The sequence below is a fragment of the Sus scrofa genome, chromosome 15 (genome assembly GCF_000003025.6).
Source record: "Sus scrofa isolate TJ Tabasco breed Duroc chromosome 15, Sscrofa11.1, whole genome shotgun sequence".
Classification (NCBI taxonomy): Eukaryota; Metazoa; Chordata; class Mammalia; order Artiodactyla; family Suidae; genus Sus; species Sus scrofa.
This window is the reverse complement of record NC_010457.5, coordinates 47,200,258-47,216,649: the sequence shown is the minus strand read 5'-3', so window position 1 is coordinate 47,216,649 and position 16,392 is coordinate 47,200,258. Positions and strand designations below refer to the sequence as shown.

General features: G+C 34.8%; 1 protein-coding gene across 1 annotated transcript in view; it reads right to left on the bottom strand.

Moving 5' to 3' along the window:
• Nucleotides 1-8,923, bottom strand: part of ADAM2 (ADAM metallopeptidase domain 2) — a gene marked incomplete at its 5' end in the record, with an annotated part of 70,589 nt that extends 61,666 nt beyond the window's left edge. Inside the window, 4 exon segments of the mRNA NM_213957.1 lie at nucleotides 327-405; nucleotides 4,238-4,293; nucleotides 8,140-8,216; nucleotides 8,785-8,923. Of these exon segments, the coding sequence (NP_999122.1) occupies nucleotides 327-405; nucleotides 4,238-4,293; nucleotides 8,140-8,216; nucleotides 8,785-8,839 (267 nt within the window).

Genomic DNA, 16,392 nt, shown 5'->3' with positions numbered 1-16,392 from the left:
GATTCTACCCCTAGCCTGAAACTTCCATATGCTGCGGGAAAAAAAAAAAAAAAAAGTAAGATTATTGTATGAACATTTGGCTTGGTTATCCAAAATTGTCCCTGAAAGTTCCAAAGAATAACTATACCACCAGATTTTTTTTTTCCTTTATAAATTAAACATGACAGCCCAAATCATTAGGATCAAGGTAGAAAATATCCAAAATTTATTTCTTCATACTCCCTAGTCTTAATTTTGCAAGGTAGAGGTAAAAAAAAAAAGGCAACATGTGGCCCCTAAGTAAGGTGACCACAGAACCTCAGTAAAACAGACCCTAGAAATTATACCTGAAACTGTTGTTCAAGAGGTTTCATACTTCCTGTGCCATTATAACCATAAACTCTAAAATTATGAGGTAAAAATGATCTGTAAAATAAAGATAAAAAGGTTTTAATTAAAAATTTGTTTCCTAGACTTTATTTTGAAAAGATATTTCTTGTATTATATTTATTATAGACAGGCAGGTGGGGTGGGGAGAGAGAGACAGAAAGAGAGAAAGAGGGATATTTCTTTTATTTTATTATTATAGTTAGGTGGGGGGAGGGAGAGAGAGGTCCTTTGAATATTCAAATTTTGCTCAAAAATTCTAGTCTCCAAACCTTACTCACCTTACTGTCACACTGCCCTCCTAGCTTTTCTTAAAAACAAGAGGCAAGTTTTTGTCTCAAGGTATTTGCAATAGCTGTTCCCTTTCCTGGTATGTTCTTCAACATAGCTCGTCTTCTCATCTACTTCAAGTCTTTGCTAATATAGCAACCTTTCAGTGAGTCATATCTTGACAAGTTTATAAACACTTGCAACTTTCCCAATTATCAAAGCATTGGTTTTCCAAATGATAGTTTGTACTTTTCTCTATATTTTTGCTTAAGCATTTATTGCTTTCTAACATTATTCCCAATCCATTTATTTATCATATCATTATGAATGGGAAAACAATATTAACTCAGATTCATATCCATTTTGTTTGTGAATGCATCTCAAGCTCTTAGAAGAATATCTGGAAAATCACAAATGGTCAATAAATACTGAACTAATATAACATGAATTCAACATACTAGATGGAGATCTCGTATTCACATGAAAAAATGCTCAACATCCCTGATTATTAGAGAAATACAAATCAAAATTACCATAAGATACTACCTCACACCAGTCAGAAATAACAAATGCTGGAGGGGGTGTGGAGAAAAGGGAACCCTTCTGCACCGTTGGTGAGAATATAAGCTGGTACAACCACTGTGGAGAACAGTATGGAGGTACCTTAGAAATCTATCCATAGAACCATCATATGACCAAGCAATCCCACTCTTGGGCATATATCTGGACAAAACTTTCCTTGAAAAAGACATGTGCACCTACATGTTCATTGCAGCACTATTCACAATAGCCAAGACATGGAAACAACCCAAATGTCCATCAACAGATGAATGGATTAGGAAGATATGGTATATATACATAATGGAATACTACTCAGCAATAAAAAAGAATGCAGTAATGCCATTTGCAGCAACATGGATGAAACTAGAGACTCTCATCCTGAGTGAAATAAGTCAGAAAGAGAAAGAAAAATACCATATGATATCACTTATATCTGGAATCTAATATCCAGCACAAATGAACCTTTCCACAGAAAAGAAAATTATGGACTTGGAGAACAGATGTGTGGCTGCCAAGGGGGAGGGGGAGGGAGTGGGATGGATTAGGAGCTTGGGTTAACAGATGCAGACTATTTCCTTTGGAATGGTCTAGCAATGAGATCCTGCTGTGTAGCACTGGGAACTATGTCTAGTCACTTATGATGGAGCATGATAATGTGAGAAAAAATAATGTATACATGTATGTGTAACTGGGTCACCATGCTGTACAGTAGAAAAAATTGTATTGGGAAAATAACAATAAAAAATTAAAAAATACATCTATATTATTTATAAATATGGGAAGAATATGCTTAAAAGATCTAAGAAAAGGTAGGTGTAGGGATCTCATTTTCATTTTCCCAGTAAGTATAGGGTAAAGATTTGTGACTGCCATGGCAGTCTGAATTTGTTCAAACAAACAAACAAACAAAAAATCCAAAAACAAACTGCTTAGTGTCAATTCTGGATGACTTTTGCATTAAACATGAAAGTGAAAACAATAAAAACTCTTAGAAAAAACAATAGCTAGGATTCATGACTGTATGAAGATAATGATTGCTTTTAAAATATGAAAAGAATAAGAGCTACAAAGAAAATGATAATTTGGACTGCATTAAAAGAAAGAACCTCACATTCAATACAAAAAGTCCAGACTGAACAAAAAATTGAGAATGACAGGAAAAAGATAAGTTTACAAATACTAAATGAAAGAAAGTTAATGTAATTATATATACTTTAGATAAATTAAAATCTAAGACAAACCAATTATTAGAAAATAGTCACTTCATGATGTTAAATTTGTATTCACCAGAAAGATAAACTATTTACATTTTTTAATTTAAAAGTTTAATAATCTCAAAATATGTAATTAAAATGTTATAGAATAAAAGGAAACATCAATTTAAAAGTCATTTATACTCAATTGACAATTAATATGAGAATTATCAATATTACTAAACAATAGAATAAACAAAAATCGGTTTAGATGTGAAAGGATTTTATGATATAATTTTTGAAAACACATTGTAGTAAATAATTACGGAATGCATGACATTTTTCTAGTACATAGAGAACATTTACAAAAGTGAATATTCATTATAACACAGTAAATCTTAACTTTTAAGCGATTGAAATAAGAATATTCTGTAATCAAAAATTATTAAAAATCATAACTAAAAAACTGCCACATATATCGATACTAAGAGATACAATGAAATAATTTAGAGGCTAAAGAAGAAATGTAATATTACACAGACAATGTTTGCTAATAGCAAACTAGAAAAAATTCTACACAACCAAATATTTGGAGAGAAAAATTAGCCTTAAACTCAAGAGGTTTTCTAGGTGAGTAGTAAGGAAAGCCAGAATATTCTTGATGAAGAAAAGGATGGAAAGACTTTAAGCTATCAAGATTTATTATAAAGAGATAAATTGACCAAAATTTTTAATAAAGGACCCATTTAAAAAGGGACCACTACAGAAGTCCTGCTATGGCTCGGAGGTAATGAACCAGACTAGTACCCATGAGGCTGTGGGTTTGATCCCTGGCCCCATTCAGTGGGTTAAGTATCTAGTGGTGCCATAAGCTGTGGTATAGGTCACAGGCGTGGCTCGGATCCCAAGTAGTTGTGGCTGTGGCTGTGGTGTAGCCTGGCAGCTGCAGCTCCGATTTAACCCCTAGGTTGGGAATTTCCATGTGCCACATATGCAGATCTAAAAAAAAAAAAAAAAAGAAAGAGGGACCACAACAATTTTGATTTTTCTTTAGTCTCAGGGTGTACTTGTTTTTTCCCACTGTCATCCACTGGCATGGGATTGAGTTTGGCTAATTACAATTATATTCTATGTCCTGAATACATTCTGATGTGTAAACTAATTTTTTTTTAAAAAATCAGCTTTTTGTCTGAAAAATCCACTCTGGGAGTTCCATCGTGGCACAGTGGAAACGAATCCGACTAGGAACCATGAGGTTGCAGGTTCAATCTCTGGCCTCGCTCAGTAGGTTCAGGATCCGCCGTTGCCAGTGAGCTATGGTGTAGGTCTCAGACGTGGCTGGGATCCAGCGTTGCTGTGGCTCTGGCGTAGGCGGGTGGCTACAGCTCCGATTAGACCCCTAGCCTTGGGAACCTCCATATGCAGCAGGTGACGCTCTAGAAAAAGGCAAAAATATAAAAAAAAAAAAAAAAAAAAAAAAAAGACAAAAAGAAAAATCCACTCTGTTCTTTCAAATATAGTTGAATGTAAGAGAACTTGAAAACAAGTCCTATTTCTGTTTTGATAAAATTAGGTAACATTCATCCTCCATGAAACCACATAAACAGTCAAATAGAAATCTGGTGCTGCTAGATTTTAAAGAGGAAGAGGGGAGCATATACTCTGGATTCAAGTTATAGATATTTATTATGTAGGCTTAAAAGGTCTTTCTTAAGCATAGAATAAGAGACAAATAAATAGCCAGCAACTAGAAATATTTACAAATGCAAAATAACCACTTTCTGAGTAACTATTAGCAATAATTATACATAGAACAGACAGGTGATAAAATAATGGAGGTCACCTACTTTTGCACTAGGTTCACAGTGTATGTTTTTCCTTCAATTATAATGTTGTAGGATACCTGGCAAGAGAGTATATTAAAAAGGCAAAGAAAAGTGGGAAGAATGTTAAAAAGGAAAGTGATCATTTTATGTGAACAATAGTTACATTCTAAAGCATACTAATATAATAAAAAAGAGGAAAATTTATAATTTTATACTGATCTATTTCAATAGAATCATACATTAAAATATTTGCTTTCACAATAAAGATGGATAGAGGAGTATGCTTTGTGCAATTTCTTATTCATTTTAAAATTACCCAAGATAGAACCAGAAATATTGATGATTTTCATCCAATAACTGTGTTAGCTTATAAAAGACTGAGGCCATGGCAAAATTTATGCTTAAAATGGAAGAATCTAACTAAATTACTCAAAAGAAAATGTATGTAGTATAGCAAAGAATTAACAGCACATAATGTATAGTATTTGTAGATGTTTTAAAATTTGTTCCAGGAGTTCCCGTCGTGGCGCAGTGGTTAACGAATCCGACTAGGAACCATGAGGTTGCGGGTTCGATCCCTGGCCTTGTTCAGTGGGTTAACGATCCGGCGTTGCCGTGAGCTGTGGTGTAGGTTGCAGACGCGGCTCGGATCCCATGTTGCTGTGGCTCTGGCATAGACTGGCAGCTACAGCTCCGATTAGACCCCTAGCCTGGGAAACTCCATATGCCGTGGGAGCGGCCCAAGAAATGGCAAAAAGACAAAAAGACAAAAATAAAAAAATAAAAAAAATAATAAAATTTGTTCCAAGTCTGGATGGAATACTCATTGATTTTATTAAGAAAGAATGTCTAACAGATGGACACTTTAGTCTTTATAGATGATTTTGAGGAGCCTGTACATCTTTACATTATTGGGCCTTGCCATACATGAGCATGGGATATACTCAACTTAAATAGAGCTTTAATTATTCTCATTGTTTTTTCACTGTCTTCAGTGAAGAAGTTTTGCTTTACTTTGTTAGATTTACTTAGATTTTGATTTTTATGTAGCTTAAATTATATCCGTAATATTTTTTCATTATATATTTTTTGCATAATAGAAATACAAGTGATTTTATATTTTAATCTTGTTTCCAGAGAATTAAATTATCATATTTCTAATTTTCTCTAGATTATTATTTTTCTGCTTTTTTTTTTTTTTTAGGGCTGCACCCACCTACAGCATATGGAATTTCCTAGGTTTAAGTTCGAATTGGTGCTGCAGCTGCCAGCCTACACCACAGCCACAGCAATGTGGGATCCAAGCCGTGTCTGCAGCCTACATCACAGCTCATGGCAACACCAGATCCCCAATCCACTGAGCAAAGCCAGGGATCAAACCCTCGCCCTCACGGGTACTAGTTGGATTCATTTCCACAGCATCACAACAGGAACTCCATAGATTATTATTATTATTATTATTATTTTGTCTTTTTGACTTTTTAGGGCTGCTCCAATGGCATGTGGAGGTTCCCAGGCTAGGGATCTAATCAGAGCTGTTGCCACCAGCCTACGCCAGAGTCACATCAACACTAGATCCGAGCCTTATCTGCGACCTACCCCACAGCTCATGGCAACACAGGATCCTTAACCCACTGAGCAAGGCCAGGGATCAAACCTGCTTCCTCATGGTTCCTTGTCGCATTCGTTTCTGCTGAGCCAGGACAGGAACTCCTCCCTAGATTATTTTTAATTTTACCTTGTATACAAACATTTAATCTATAAATAATAGTATTATTTCTTCCTTTTCAATTATTATGCTTATTTCTAATTTCTGTTATTTTCTTTCCTTATCGCACTTGCTAGTACTTCCAGGACAATAGTAAATAGAAAAGGTAATAGAGGGTAATCTTGTCTATTTCTTCATCTCAACTTTGTGCATATTTCTATCAAAGACATTGAAATTTTTCACTAAGCCACAATTAATTAGTTTCAACTAATACATAGTTCAGACAGAAAAACATTAAAGAAAACTATATAAAATGCCATCACCAATGTAAATATGTTCCGACAGGAACTAAATGAATCACTCTCTCATTCTTCAAAGTATGAGATCTTTTACCATTCTATCTAAATTTTAGAATTGACTTGCCAATTTCCATGAAATTTCATAGTCAAAAGGTAGTCAAGTTATAGATTTAGTGAAAATTAACCTAAGAAAATATGAGTATTCTTCACAGCCAACATGATCTATTGCTCAGCTTTTACTAGTGGTTGTATAATGTCTTTCAAAAAACTTTGCTATTTCGTAAAATGTTTTTACTTTTTAATAATATTTATTGGTAAATAACTCATATTTTTGGCATGTATTTATGTTTGTATATAAATATAATCATGTATACATATATAAACATGTTACAAAATATATTACTTATGGATGAATATTATTAACTATGTGTGTAAATATATACACATGTGTTTTCCCTCTTTTTTTTTTCCTGTTCTCCTTATTTTTTATTCAGGTCTTTTATTCTTTTTACTCGTCTTAGACCTAGGTTATAATATTCAGTGTAATGTTGAAAAGAACATGTTATAATAGCTACTCTTCTTCAATTAAATAATAATCAAATAAATCCTTTATGTTTTACTGTTAGTTTTACCATAACTTATAAAATATGATATGGCTTTAGGAGGGTTATTTTATAGGATTAATAAAGTTGTCATAGTCTTCTATTGCTAAATTATTTTATCATCTGTGATATTGAACTCTGACCAGTAATGTTTCTGTTTCTAATGCTATGTGTATATTCATTCCTTCAAATAATTTAAAAAAGCAATTAATTCATTGACATCCCAAGATTCAATCATTTTAACAATTTAGTTGTATATTGCATTTTGCCATTGGTCATTTATTTCTTTTCTTTTTCTTTCTTTAATTGATTATAGTTGACTTATAATGTTGTGTTAGTTTCTAATGTATAGCAAAGTGGTTCAGTTATATGTACATATATATAATATATATATTATATATACTTTTAGTATACATTATATATACTTTTTCATATTCCTTTTCATTCTATATTACAAGATATTGAATGTAGTTCCCTGTACTATACAGTAGGAATTTATTTCCCTCTAGATAGATTCGGTGTATTATTTTCTAATACTACCAAGCAATTCCATATGTTTTTCCACTGAAAAAATAAAACTCTCTTAAAATGCTTTCAAGCACCTCATCTCTTTCTTCTATTTAAATGATTTAATTTAAACTTTTCATAAATATTCATTCCCTTTAAAATAATATATTGAAATTTTTAAGCTTGTCATATCTGTATTAGGGTGACCAGTGGGTTGTTTGTAAAGAAATATTTGCATTCAGGTTATCAAAATATTTTCTACCCAATCAAAAAGAAAATTAAGATACGGGGTTTCAAAAGCCACATTTTACTTCCTTAGAAATGATTCAAGAAATCAGTAAAGAAGAAATTTTCTGCTTAAATAAAAAAAAAAGACAACCCCCCCCACTAATACCTGAACCAAGATAAACTAAAATGGCATGAAAAGAACTGTTAACAATTAACATATTTGCAATCAAGATATAAAAATTATCCAGGCAACACTTCATTAAATCAAATGATTGTCATCCCAAATAAGGAAGCCACAGGCTTCCTTAACAACACCTAAAAATCCTCCAAATACTGCCAGGTGAGGGCATGAAAAGACACTCTGTAAATGGGTCAGGTCAATTATTATTCAGACACTCAAGAGGGAAACCGGTTTAGAAGATGGAACTTGGCTTTGATAATAAGCATCGCTGCACCACTTTTATTAGACATTGTTAATTTTGGTTCATTTTCAAAAGGATGAAAAACACCAGGTTTACTTATTAGGAACAAAACATTCACATGCTTTTTAGTTTGTGAAAAACGTTAGTGCTTAATTACATGTGATTCAACTCCTTCACTTGATATTGACCGTATTTTCTCCGGAACTGTAATTTGCACACGAAGTCTTTCAGAACCTGCAAATTGCAAAATGTTTTATTGGGGCAACACCCATCACCTGCTAGTCTCCTTCATTACTTCCTTATCTAAACCCTTATTATTCTATATGTCACCTCTCATTTTTACTCTCTTTTCAAATACCCTCAATACCCACTTCTTTCTAGAATTACAAATCTTTTAAAGAGAAGTAGGTGTACTGCTTTAGAAATACCGCCCTGTGGGCAGATTTTGGTAACCTCGAGACAATAGGCCCAAGTACTCTCAGTCCAAATAAAGTCAGATCCTTTGGTGCAACGACAGAAGCCAGAGATCAAAAAATGCAGAGCAGTACCTGAAACGCTAATCTCCAGGCATTCGCCAAAGCCAGGGCACCTCCCATCTATGCTATCTTCCCAACAGGCATGGGAAGGACCCTCGCAACCAAAGAGGATTTTGATTGGGGAAGGTGGAAATGTGGGCGTGGACTTGGGCTGACACAGTTGGAGCCCCGACAAAGAAGCATTTTTCCTAAGGATAGCCAACTTCTCAGAGGGAAATTGCAAAGGAGACTACCATCCCCTAGATCGGAAGGGGTTTTGTACTTACTGTCGTCTGCCTGAAGCCCGAGGAAGCCTATGAGCAGAAACAGAAGGCACAGCATGGCTGTTCATCCGTCCTGGATGCCAGCCCGAATAATGGCAGTTGGCTTGGCCGGAGGGCAGTTGGGAGCGCGAGGAGACGCACACTGCAGGGAGCAAAGGTGGGTTGGGAATCTGGGGGCCATGCACTGCTGAACGCGTGCAACCTTGGCGCTTAAATCTATTCCCTTCCAAAAGGCAAGGTTGAAGAAACAGCTTAGGAACAGGCAGATTCATCTATACTTCTTAAGACAACTGTTAATTGAAGATCCTCTCTTTCTCTATATAAGTGCACAGCTCAATATTCAAGTAAACAAACCAGTGTAATTAACACCTAGAGCCACCTCAAGAAATAAAATATAGAACCACTAAAGCCCTCAGATTGTCCCCTGACAATCATTGCCTCTAAGACCACAGATTTGTCTTGTCTGTTTTTGAACTTACATAAAAGGAACCAGTCACCATGTACTCCATTTATTTATTTATTTTTATGAGAGTTGATTTACACGGTTGTGTCAATTTCGGCTGTACAGCATAGTGACCCTGTCACACATACATAAAAATTCTTTTTCTCATACTATCTTCCATCATGTTCTATCCCAAGAGATTGGACATAGTTCCCTGAGCTGTATAGCAGGACCCCATTGCTTAGACACTCCAAATGTACTGGTTTGCATTCATTTATTTTTGCGTTCTTCTACTATGTTGATTAGGTGATCCATCCATGTGAGTAGCAAGCATTAGGTTTTTTTTCCTCTCTTGGTGTTTAACACACATGGAATGAATGTGTATTTACCTGTTTTTCTATTTTACTATTGATTAGAATTTTGTTCATTTATAGTTTTAGCTATTAAAAAACATACTTGGGAGTTCTGGTTGTGGCTCATCAGGGTTAAGAACCCGACATAGTGTCAGTGAGGATGCAGGGGTTTGATCCCTGGCCTGGCTCAGTGGGTTAAGGATTCAGCTGTTGCCCCTTAAGCTGCACTGTGGGGCACAGATGTGGCTCAGATCCAGGCGGTAGGCCTGTGGCTGCCACTCCAGTTCTGTTCCTTGCCTGGGACCTGTCATGTGTCACGGGTGCAATTGTACACAGAAAAAATATTTGAAATAATACCTTCTAGGGCCATCCATATTTTTGCAAATGTTATTATGCTTACTGAAATGTCAGACCAAGAAAGACAAATACTGTGTTATCAGTTATATTTGGACTCTAAAAAATAAATGAATTATAACAAAACAGACTCACAGATCTAGAGGACAAATTAGTGATTAAGAGTGGGGTGAGTGAATGTGGGAGGAGAGGCATGATAAAGGTAGGGGATTAAGAAGGAGAAACTCCTATGCATAAAACAAATAAGCTACAGGCATATATTATAGCCAATATAGCCAATTATTTATGTGTATCTCTTTATTAATGTATAACTATGATTTATAGTATATTTATTCAAGTAACATAAATTATTACATCAAAAGAGCACATAATAAAGAAAATGTCCAGTTAATTATTTTGTATATTACTAATTAAAGGCCTTTAAGTCATTAATTTGTCATCATAGAAAGGAAAATATTTTAAATGACTTTTCTTAAAATGATAATGTAAAAAAGTTAAAATTTACATTGTTGACAAGGCAGAGACTCTGGATAATTTTATGCATTAGAGCTATCATTTCCAATCACATGTAATCACACTTAATAACAAAATTTTTAATCATTAAAAAATGTAATTGATAGCAACTGTTTTGGGGTGGTGAACATATCTTGATGATGCCAGGCAAGAGAATCATAGGAGTTGTCAAATAATTTAAATTAAATATAAAGAGATAGCATTCATAAGCCAAAGAAAACTACACATAGAAAAAATCAGCAGTTCCCATCGTGGCTTAGCGGAAACGAATCCAACTAGTATCCATGAGGATGCAGGTTCAATCCCTGGTCGCACTCAGTGGGTTAAGGATTCAGCAATGCCATGAGCTATGGTGTGGGTTGCAGAGATGTGACTCAGATCTGGCATTGCTGTGGCTGTGGCGTAGGCCAGCAGCTACAGCTCTGATTGGACCCCTAGCCTGAGAACCGCCATATGTTGCGGGTGTGGCCCTAAAAAGACAAAAAAAAAGAAAGAAAGAAAGAAAAAATCATAACTGGACATTCAAAGGAGACTCTCATTTGTTGTATATTTTATCACTCTCCAGGAGAAATAATTGACATCATCAAGAGGTACTAAAAATAATCTTACAAATTCCTCTGTGATATAAAGGGATTTCTTGAGCTAGAAATTTTCTGTGACACAGAGGGAATCATATTATCTTCTGTTGCATGATTAGTAAAAAGCATATAAAATACAAGATGCTCAACTATTTCTACAAAGAAAAAGACAAAAATCACAATGATATAAAGTATAAATTATGTGGAATGAATGATTCAAAAAGGCTTCATAAAGAATAAAATGAAATAATGTAAAGGAAGGGAGAAAGGAAAGAAGCTGTTTCTGAAACTGATAAATTCTTAAGACGATATGGACTCATTTAGGAGCTTAATGATTACATCTGCTTTTGGATTTGTATTTGGAAAATGCTTAATACCCCCACAAAAGTTGCCAACTTTACACATTCAAAGTAAGGAATCCAATAGAATCTTAGAAATCTGTACAATGTGTTCACTCACAATTACAATAGTTATTTTTAAATGGTTTTACTGCTTGCAAATGATAAAAAGAAGTAATAATGAAAATTAATTACATATTTCTTTTGGATGAATTAAAAATTAAGTATCTTCTAGACAAAATGTTTTTGTAATACAAAAGACACTGCATTAGGCAGGCATTAGAAATACAAAACATTCTCCTTTAAAACACACAAATAAGAAAAATTCTTATTGGAGTTCCTGTCATGGCTCAGTGGTAACAAACTCAACTAGGATCCATGAGGATGCAGTTTCGATCCCTGACCTCAATCAGTGGGTTAAGGATCTGGTGTTGCCATGAGCTGTGGTGTAGGCTGCAGATGTGGTTTAGATCCTGCATTGCTGTGGCTGTAGCATAGGCCAGTAGCTACAGCTCTGACTGGACCCCCAGTCTGGGAACTTCCATATGCCACAGGTGTAGCCCTAAAGAGCAAAAAGAAAAGGAAGTCCTTATTTGTGACAGTCTGTTTGTGAATATTTACAATCATCAAATAGTAGAAGCATAATTTCCTATACTAAATATCATGGAATTTTGAAAGATATCACTAGTTCCAAAGGTTTATTTAAAATGGACAAAATTATCAACAAATGAGGAACACATTGCAATGTTTAATTTGTAGAAACTAGCACATAGCATCAAAATATCGAAAACAAAAATGACACAATGAAAAGGAGAATTTAAGAAACCTACAATAATAGTTCAAGATATAAACACAACTTTCTCAGTAACTGATAGTACAAGAGGGCAAAAAACTCAGTAAAGATAGAAGATAGTGAACATAGTTATAATATTTGACTCATTAACGTGTATAGAGTATTGCATCCAACAAGGGCAGAATACAATAAATCCTATCCGAATGCACACAGAACATTTACAAAATTGGCCATATACTGGGCCATAAAGAAAATCACAACACTTTGCAAAAATTTTACATCATTAAGATCATGCTCATAAAACTAGATATGAGCAACAGAAATATAACTTAAAAATCCCCAAATATCTTGAATCTAATACAATTCCAAGTTATCCAGGGTCAAACACACACACACACCCCACATACATACACATAGAAATAAATTATAAAGATAATTTTTTAAAAGTGTTGATAAAACCATACATCACAACTTCTATTATTAGAATCAAACAAACAAACAAAAGCTTGTATATATAGCTACTCTTTGACTGGAGACCACTTTTTAACCATGACTATATTAAAAAATATGAAGTAATTAAATCAGTGATCTTAATATTTAAATCAAAGTAATTAGAAGGAGTAAATAACAAAGAAAAGAAAAGTAATAAACTGGGAAATGAACATTTAAAAAATCAAGACAAAAAGGAAAAAATTAAAAATTTAAAAATCAAGAAATCCAAAAATAGATTCTTTGAAAATATAAGTGCAATTGATAAATGCCTAATAAGTCCTATCAAGAAAATAAAAGGAATAAAAGAGGGCCCAAACTACACATCCTATAAAGTATTAAAAGGATAATAATGGAATAAAAACTGTTTACACCAATAATTTTTATATCTTGATAAAGCTGAAAATATTTTTGCAAACACTGTTTACCAAAACTGACACAAAGTTGAAAAATATATAGTTATATAACTCTAAAAATTGAAATATGTAATAAATCTTTTTAAGAATAAGTCACCAAATCACCAAGCTGGGAGGGCTACAAAAGTGAATTCTTTTTTTTTTTTTTTTTTTTGTCTTTTTGCTATTTCTTTGGGCCGCTCCGGCGGCATATGGAGGTTCCCAGGCTAGGGGTCGAATTGGAGCTGTGGCCACTGGCCTAAGCCAGAGCCACAGCAACTTGGGATCCAAGCCGCGTCTGCAACCTACACCACAGCTCACGGCAACGCCGGATCGTTAACCCACTGAGCAAGGGCAGGGATCGAACCCGCAACCTCATGGTTCCTAGTCGGATTCGTTAACCACTGCGCCACGACGGGAACTCCTGAATTCTTACAGATATTTAACAAAGGAATAAAACATTTATACATGAAATCTTCCAAAATATAGGGAAATAGTAAGCTATCCTAATTTGATCAACCAGCACTACCATTACAACTAAGAAGAAAGAATCACTTTTTGGGTATTCTTATTAAAAATACAGATTCTCACTCTAACATGAGAAAAGATCAGGCAAACTCACACTGAGGTGCCCTCTGCAATATAACTGCCAAATATTCTCCAATACAAGAAAGTTACCAAGAAAGACAAAGAAAGGTGCCAGGGTCTGGGAAAAACAAAGAAAAAATATAAGACTATAATAGATTAGTAGAGAGCAGACTTCACAACTCAATGAAATGTTGGGTCCTAGATTGGAGGCTGGACTAGAAAAACAATATTTTGGGGGAAATTCAAGCTAAATCTATAGGATAATAAATACTATTGTAGGAATGTTTATTTTTATATCATAAAACTAAAGCACAAAGAGAGATTATCACTAGCAATAGTGAGCAATGGAACTATTGTATATCTACAACTATATGGCTTCAGAATTGTGAATTCTTTCAAATATATATGAAAGAGATCATCAGAGTGCATTAATTCTTGAACATAATATAGAAACAATAAAACTCAACTCATTTTATACCACAGCGAAACAAAACATAAGAAAGGAACATTAAATACTATTATTTCATAAATCCTGATATCCTAACCAGTATGTTAAATAAAAAATCTCTAATTTGAAAAAAGTTGATGAAATAGAATGAATAACTAGGCTATATTTTAGAAACAAGGAAGGTTTTAAACATATCTGATCATCTCAATGGTGCAGAAAAAAGATTTTGACAAAATTAATAGCAGTCCACGATAAACAAAAAAGTAATGTCAGAGAACTAAGAATTTATGGAAGCTCCCTCAATATTATAGAGTTATCTACCAAAAGCCAATAGCTAACATGATTCTTACAGAAAATGGCTACTCTATAAGGTGGGGGAAAAGTTAAGAATGGACACAATACATTTGTAATTACTGGCAAGCCAGTGAGACAATAAAGCAAGAAAAGGATAGAAAAATAGAATCAAGGATAGAAAATCAAAGATAGAAAAGAGGAATTAAAGTGCCATTACTGGACTCCTGGTTCAAGATGGCAAAGTAGGAAGATCCTGAACTCACCTCCTCCCATGGAATCTACAGCGATATATGGAACACCCTTTAGTGGAAGAAAACCTAAAAAACTGGTGGAGTAACCTGTTTAGAAGAGGGCAACATTATTGAAGTGGGTAGGAACGGCTGAGATATGATCTCATCATAAATCCCACCCCCAACACAGTGCCCTAGTGCACTGTGCACAATTGGCTAGAAACTCAAAACCCAGAAGCTTCTCCCTTAGGCGCGAAGGATTGACTCCCCACAATGGACAAACAGCTCATACAATTCAATACTGGAAAAACAAACAAACCAATTAATAAGCAGACAAGGATATAAACAATCATTTTTTGAGCTCCCGCTGTGGTGCAACGGGATTGGCAGCATATTGGGAGTGCAGGGATGTGGGTTTGATCCCTGACCCAGCACAGTGGGTTAAGCATCAGGCCTGCCACAGCTGCAGCTTAGTTTGAGCCTGCAGCTCCCATCTGATCCCTGGCCTGGGATGTGTTGAGGGGCAGCCAAAAAAGGAAAAGAAAAAAAAATCATTTTTCCAAAGAGGACACACAGATGTCCAATTGATGCATGAAAATATGTCAAACATCACAATTAGGGAAATGATGTAAATCCAAATTGGAGTAAGATATCACCTTATTCCTTTTAGAATGGCTATTATCAAAAAAGGCAAGAAATATTAAGTGCTGTAGAGGCTGAGGAGAAAAGGAAATCCTCATATGTTATTGGTAGGAATTTAAATTTGTGCAGCCACTATGAAAACTAGTACAGAGATTCTAGATAAATTAAGAATGGAGCCACCATATGATACTCACTTCTGGGTATTTATACAAAGAAAATGAAAACATTAATTCAAAAAAATATATGCAGTAGTTCCTACTGTGGCAAAGTGGGTTAAGAATATGACTACATTGGCTCAGATCGCTGTGGAGGTATGGATTCAATCCCTGGCCTGGTGCAATGGGTTAAGTGATCCCATATTGCCATAGTGGTGGTGTAGGTCGCAGCTGTGGCTCAGATTCAATCCCTGGTCTGGGACTTTCCACATATTGTAGGTGGGGCCATAAAAAAAGATAATGTACCCCTGTGTTCATTACAGCATTATTTATGATAGCCCAGATAAGGAAACAACCTAACTGACCACTCGTGGGTGAATGGATAAAGATGCTGTATGTAAATACAATGGGTTCATGGTCATAAAAATAGATGAAGTCTTGCCATTTGTAACAACATGGATAGACCTTGATGGTATTGCATTAAGTGAAATAAGTCAAATGGAGAAAGACAAATACTACATGATTTCACTCATATGTGGGGAAAAATAAACCAAACCAAATCAAACCCACAGGAGAGAAAACAGTAAGAGTAATCAGAAGGGAGGGGGGATGGGGAATGGAAATTAAAAATTTGGCGATAAGCACACTGTATTATATACAGAGGTTGAAAGATGTTGTACATATGCAACACATAGAGTGTGTAAAACCATAATTATCTCTATTAAAAAATCTTAAACATGATCCTGCATTAGGCAATAAAAAGCACTATTCTTCAGCTGTGTGCCTAGCCTTACAATGTGAGATTATAACCTGAGGAGGAAAGGGAAACTTTAAAATGGAACCTGAGTGTGTTTTTGTTAACGGTTACTGCTAGAATGTTAGAAAGGAAAGTGTCGAAATGGGAAAGCCAGCTGGATGAGTTGAGGGAGGAAAAGTGAAACTGCTACAGAAGAAAGAACATGCAATCATCTTTGTATTTTCTGATATATATCTTAAGCT